This window comes from Nicrophorus vespilloides, unplaced genomic scaffold, assembly GCF_001412225.1.
Source record: "Nicrophorus vespilloides isolate i.1.1-1 unplaced genomic scaffold, Nicve_v1.0, whole genome shotgun sequence".
NCBI classification, from domain to species: domain Eukaryota; kingdom Metazoa; phylum Arthropoda; class Insecta; order Coleoptera; family Silphidae; genus Nicrophorus; species Nicrophorus vespilloides.
In genome coordinates, this window is record NW_017096219.1 from 1 (window position 1) to 6,199 (window position 6,199).

The following is a 6,199-nucleotide window of genomic DNA, read 5'->3' on the forward strand; positions in this document are numbered from 1 at the left end:
TATCCTAAATTTCCCTATTTTCTTTTTGATTCCTCCGGGTGTGCGGTCGCGCGTTTGCTCTCATTTGCTGTGAGTGAGAGCAGCGGCTTCCACGTGGCCGCATCCCCAGGTGCAAAAGGTATATCACTTCTCTCGAAGATGATAACCAGGTATCAATTCAAGCGCAAAACATAGCCTCTGAATTGATTCAAGACCGTTTCGCATTAACCTTCACGAGGTTGCACCTGTTTCATACAGAATATGCTACGGATCTCGTTTTGATCCACTAGGTTTACCATTCGCTGGTTTATCTATGGGATTAAAATTAAATTCTATATTAAAAATCTGTTGTACACGTGTTTCGCCTATTAAATCTTTGTCCTATTATCTCCACTAATCATCCTCCAATAACTCAAAAAGTTTGAATAAAATTTGTTATTAATTTAAAGTTAGAACACGTAAAAGTAACGTCACGGTTACTTCCTAAATTTATTATTGTCTTCTGAAATGTTATCATTATTTTATGCAATAAATATGTATTTCCAAAACTTATAATAACTTTTGTTTCTATTATATTTTTTTGTACTTGAAAACTTTACGCGTTTTTCATTCGCGTAAACAGAACCGCCTGTATATGTTTTTCCAAGTGGTGGGTTATATGCAACCCATCGTACAATCAATTACATTGCATAACTGCACGAGTTATAATGAATTTTGCGCGCTTTTGAAATGATTAACATTTGTTTGCATTTATACGCCGAAAGCTGCATACATATATATATGTGTTTTTCTGTTGACATGTCTTTTTCATTTTCGGACAGCTGAATTTTGGTTAAAAAAAACCCTTCGTCCCATCACTCGAAATAATTTAATGACAGCGTATAGTGAGGATAGGGGCGCGCGTATGGCACGAGTGACAAACGCGCCCGATAACAATACAGCTAATGATGTACCTCAAAACTCACACCTGCACTATCATTATATCATGCATTTTTATTTAATTTCACCATCATCGAATGAAAGCTGATCCTCTTCTGCTCATACAGCGGAACAGAATTACCAATATACATTTCATTCTTAATTCACACCCACAACAACAACAACAACAATAATAATAATAATAATTGATGCAAGGGAGAATAAAATCTATACTTCGTTATAATAAATTTGTAATAAGACGTACGCGTCTCGTGGTTTCTTGTAGGCCACGGGCAGAAGATATAGGTCGACAGCTGTTTAAAACCAGCATAACAACAACATAGGTGTATTACCTTGACGTGTCATTGTAATGTAAAAAAAGGGAACCCTGATATATAAATAAAAATCATCGTAAATGGACTGGAACATGATGGATTAGAAATACTTAGAGATCAGTGCTTGACACACCACAGCTTTTCAATTGTTATATTAACACAAACATGCATATTTCATGGAGGCTTCTTGATGTGTTTGGTAAATTGTAAACTAGCATTTTATACCAAAATTAATCTACTTTTTTTTAATCAAACAATATTTAAATATATTTGTTTAGATCACTCAACAAGTTGAAGTTACACATGTTATTAATGGAATTATATTTGTATATTGTATTTCGATTTTAGTTACACAAAATTATGAACAAACTAAATGTAATAAAGCCAATTAAATACAAATTCACTTATTAATATGAGCAAATAACTACATGTGCAAGTGAAAACTTTTAATCTTGTTTAGATTAAGTAGAAATTGGGATTAACTACAATCATTTAATCCACTATAATCCACTATAATCTTCTGTTTTAAATAGAAAAACTATCAATATTCAATTGAAAAATGTACTTTGACTAAAGCACAGTTCCAAAATCACGTGTAGGTGATTTCCTGTATTATGAACTTCCTTTGTCGAAAGGAAGAATTGGCCACGTGCCGTACGACAATTAAAGATACATTTTCAGAATATTTCAACAACAAAAATCCCATGATTCATTTCCTAATGTTATTCGAAATTACGTTAGAACCGGAAAAAGAGCAACAGAAGTCAATGAACTATGTAAGCGATAGAAAAATCAAGTTTACATTGATAGAGAATGCAATTAGAAATTTGCTAAGAAAATTATATGCAGTTTAATTATTAATTTAATTATCTAATTAATCATTAAATCGCCATTATTTATATCGATAATTTTCAAAGATTTCTTAGAACCATTAAAACATTCTTTCAATACACTTATTTCTACGAAGAGTCCAGTTTCACGCAATCCAGCGGGACCAATTAGATGCGAGTCGTTGCGGTTCACCGAACAAGAAAAGTGTCACAATATTTCAGGATTTAGTTCGAAAATGTATATAAATTCGATTCATTATTATTTAATGTGATCGGTATACAAATGTGGATTCTTTAGATCTTAATTAATTTATTGTAAATATGATTGTTATATTGTTCATTTAAACAACATTAGTTTATATTATTAGAAAGTCGTTTATTAAAATATTGATGATATTCAATAAACATATTTAATGGCACGTGAATACTAGAGTGACTGCAGAGAGATATTTTAACGTGACCGCATTCGTGGACGATTCCACTGCAATGTGACCGCATTCAACAAAGATGTATACAACAAGTGCTGGATATATTTATATCGTGCAACTAAATATATAATGATGATGATGATGTGTATGCCTCAAACATACATCCACGTCAATAATTGTATTGACGCGCGAAGAATTGAGCAATAAAACGAACATTGCTTACATAATACGATCGATATTTATTAAAATGTAAAAAACGAAAATATAAAAACATTTATGAAATAATAATAAAAAATAATATATATCTATATGAGCGGTCGCTTGAGAATTGCGAAGATGTTGTTTATCTTTAGTATGTACACAATATATTAATTTAATGCTCCTGTTTGAGTCTACTTATCTATTGTCACTTTTAATATTCTCGTCTGTCCCCTATGTCTGCGATAGATAAACACTCCGACGACGACCAGCAGGATTAAAATGGAAGCAATCCCCGATGTTATTTGCAATGCCAAAGTGTTCGTTGATTTCAGAGTAGTCGGTTTCTCTGTGAAAAGGAACAAAACAGTCAGCAAATTAGTCTCACTTGTATGTAAGGTGGAAACCGGCAATCGAAAAGCACTCACCTAAAGCAACGTTTTTCCTCTTCAAGGACATGTCAAGTTGTACGCTCAAGCCGTTATTCAGCATAACGTAATTGGTGTCATCCGCGTCCAGGTTCAAATCGTCATTTGCTTCATCAATAAATGACTCTGAAAAATTTGCAAAATTAATTCATCGTTCTCATGGTTATTAGTTATTAAAGTGTTATACCTCCATCATCCTTCATCACGTGCACACCTATCGATTGCAAGTACACGCAATCATCTTTGCGAATCAGGTTGAAGTGAATTGAGTTGTTTTCCGCTGGATCGAAGGCAGATTTCCAACTGACGATGAAATATTCCGAACAGTTGCCCGATATCTTGGCGGTATCTGGTACGACGATGTTCGTTTCCTGCAATCAAAAATGAAATTAGTTTCTCGATTTGTTTTTAACGAAATTAACTTACGTTGATTTTTATTGACATCGAGATGTTGAGGCTCAAACATTGTTGCTTGTTGTGGTTCGATACGGTGGTGGTTATGTACGGAGCGTCTTCAGAGTTTTCCTCTAAAATTTCTTCGATCTCGTTCAGGGTTTCTTCGAATTCTTCCGAGTAATTAAAGATCTCGTCCAATTTATCGTTGGATATTTCCTCGGAATCATCGCCGGTTTCCTTAATATAATCACCGTCTTCGGATATTGTTTCTAAATAATCTACGATTTCGTCGCTGCTCGAAGATTCCTCCTTCAAATTCAACAGGATATTATGCCTGTCGTTATTTGAAATTGGCTTTAGATTTATGTTATAGAACACTGCATCATTTTTTATGTCAATTGATTTGTCCGTAGTTGAAGTGTGATCGGTCGTTTTCTCGACTTCTGGCGAAATTATTTCTTCGTCCAAATTAATTTTCTCTTCGGACAGGCGGTCTTTTGTTGGTTTCTCGGTGGGAGAATCTGTTGTTTCCTCGTACAAAGGGGTAACAGTGGTCGTAAGCAAATCGAAGATAAAACGCCCATTATTTTCAATCGGTATAACCGTTTCGAGTTCCGTTGAGGATCGGGTTTCGTCTTCGCTGCTCTCCGCATTATTCAAACTCGTAATATCTGCTTCATCACTCTCATCGATTACCACACTACTCTTTGTTGATTCCTCGATGGGCACGGTTTTTGTTACAACTTCTTGATGAATTCTTTTGTTTGAAGCCTGCTCAGTAGTATTCGCCACGTCTTCCTCCTCCAAATCATTATCCACGATAACCTTATCTATTCCCGTTTCCTCTGCCGATAAATCATCAACTTCTTCCTTGTTATTCAAGTTTAATTCCGTCTCTACTGTATGTAAACTCTCCGAAGTGGATGTTTCAACGCGTCCTGTAGTTCCTGAAATTCGATCCGATTCTATTTCCATCTCATTTTCGACAACAATGGGATTTATTTCTTCGGCAACAGATTCACTTAACGTAAACATTTTATCTTCATCAACATTTTCCGTGACCACTGTTGAAGACCGTGTAGTAAAGAGATCTTTATTTGCATTCCACTCGTCTTCCGACGAATGCATAATATCAATAAAACTCTCTTCGTTTTCAAAATCTACTTCTTTCAACACATCAACGTTTTGCGAATCACTTTCTGTTTCTAAAGAATTGTACTTATTGATCATTTCTTTGACATTTTCTAAAGAATTTACATCTTCATTACCTGTTTCACTTTCTTTGTTTTTCTCCACAAATTCCTTCTCCAGTTCTTGTACCTTAACAATTGTGACTGATTCTGTTGATATTTCATTTACATCAACGTAAGTAGATGTTTCCACGGTTTCAATTGTGTTCGGAGATGTTTCTTCAGTTATAATCTCTTCAGTTGAATTAAAGTCGTAATTATTAATGCCAGTCGTTACTTCCTCCACAATCCCACCCATATTATTATAAATTTGAGTTGTTGTTTCCAATATTTCATTTATTGAAATTGTATTTTGTTCTGAACCTGACAATTTCTGAGATTCTGTTTCAACGTCAACTACAGATTGAGTAGTCAACAAAGCGTTGTCTATCAATCCAGACTGTAAATCAATATTTTGTTTTTCGAATTCATCAACAATTTTTGTGGTAACTTCGTCAATATCAACTTGCGTTTGTGCTTCCTCCAATTCAGATTGTGAAGTCAATAAAATATTGTCTGTTGTGTCAGATTCCAAAATTACTGAATTTGTAACGTTGTTCAATTCTGTAGAATTATCAATTACTGTTTCATTCATTGATGACGATGATTCACTTAATGAAATATCAATTATTTTTTCAGTATCTGTTTCTACCAATTCATTTTGATTTTCTAATTTCTCATCTGGATTGGAACTATTAACTAATTCGTTAATTTCAATTGATTCTTGATCAGATTCTGTTTGTATATCCAAAGAAACTTGTGTAGTTAATAAAGTGTCGTCTGTTGTTGCACCTTGCTCTAAATCAACTGTATCGAAGCTAATTTCATCAGGTTTTTCCAAATTATCTTTTTCATTCAAAGCAACGTCAGTTTCGTTCTGAATTTTTAATTCGGTTTGAACGTGCATTGTAGATTGTGTGGTTAATAAACTATTATTCGAATTTTCCAGTTCAATAGAAGAATCTTCTACTGTTGCATTCAGATTAGCTTGTGTTGTTAATAAAGAATATTCTATATCTTCAACGACGTTTTCTTCATCAAGTTTTGAAATTGTATCAGTGCTATTGCTCTCTGCTTTATCTTGTGAAACATTCTCAAAAACAGATTCTGTGGTATTGAAATTATTATCATTGTTTAATGCTTCAAACGCATCTTCATTCTCTAAACTAGAAATAGGATTAGTTGAAGCTTCATCTGTACTATTCCTATACGAATTATCTTTCAAATCAACCTCAAATTCTGTGGTATTGAATTGATTATCATCATCTAATGCGTCAAATTCAAATTTATCTTCCAAAGTAATAATGGGATCAGTTGAACTTTCTTCAGTACTAAATTCTGTTTGAATCGTTGATTGTGTAGTATATTCAATAGTACTGTTAATTTCGTCATTTAGTTCTTCCAGAATATCTAACATCTCTGAATTAAGTACATCATCAGCATTAATTTCAGTTTGAA

The 6,199-nt window shown here is 33.6% G+C and overlaps 1 protein-coding gene across 1 annotated transcript; it reads right to left on the reverse strand.

Moving 5' to 3' along the window:
* Positions 1–2,807: 2,807 nt before the first annotated feature.
* Positions 2,808–6,166, reverse strand: LOC108556319 (reticulocyte-binding protein 2 homolog a-like). The gene is made up of 4 exons (XM_017912381.1): positions 3,543–6,166; positions 3,304–3,487; positions 3,117–3,242; positions 2,808–3,037 (listed from the first exon to the last, which is right to left on the reverse strand). Exons 1-4 carry the CDS (start codon positions 6,156–6,158, stop codon positions 2,883–2,885), a joined length of 3,081 nt encoding a protein of 1,026 aa, XP_017767870.1. The 5' UTR covers positions 6,159–6,166; the 3' UTR covers positions 2,808–2,882.
* Positions 6,167–6,199: the final 33 nt, after the last annotated feature.

Coding starts and splice junctions, on each gene's coding strand:
- LOC108556319 (XM_017912381.1), bottom strand. CDS start 6,158: ATGTTAGATATTCTGGAAGAACTAAATGACGAAATTAACAGTACTATT. Junction 3,488..3,542: donor CGATGTCAATAAAAATCAAC/GTAAGTTAATTT, acceptor TTTTGATTGCAG/GAAACGAACATCGTCGTACC. Junction 3,038..3,116: donor GAGGAAAAACGTTGCTTTAG/GTGAGTGCTTTT, acceptor TCCTTTTCACAG/AGAAACCGACTACTCTGAAA.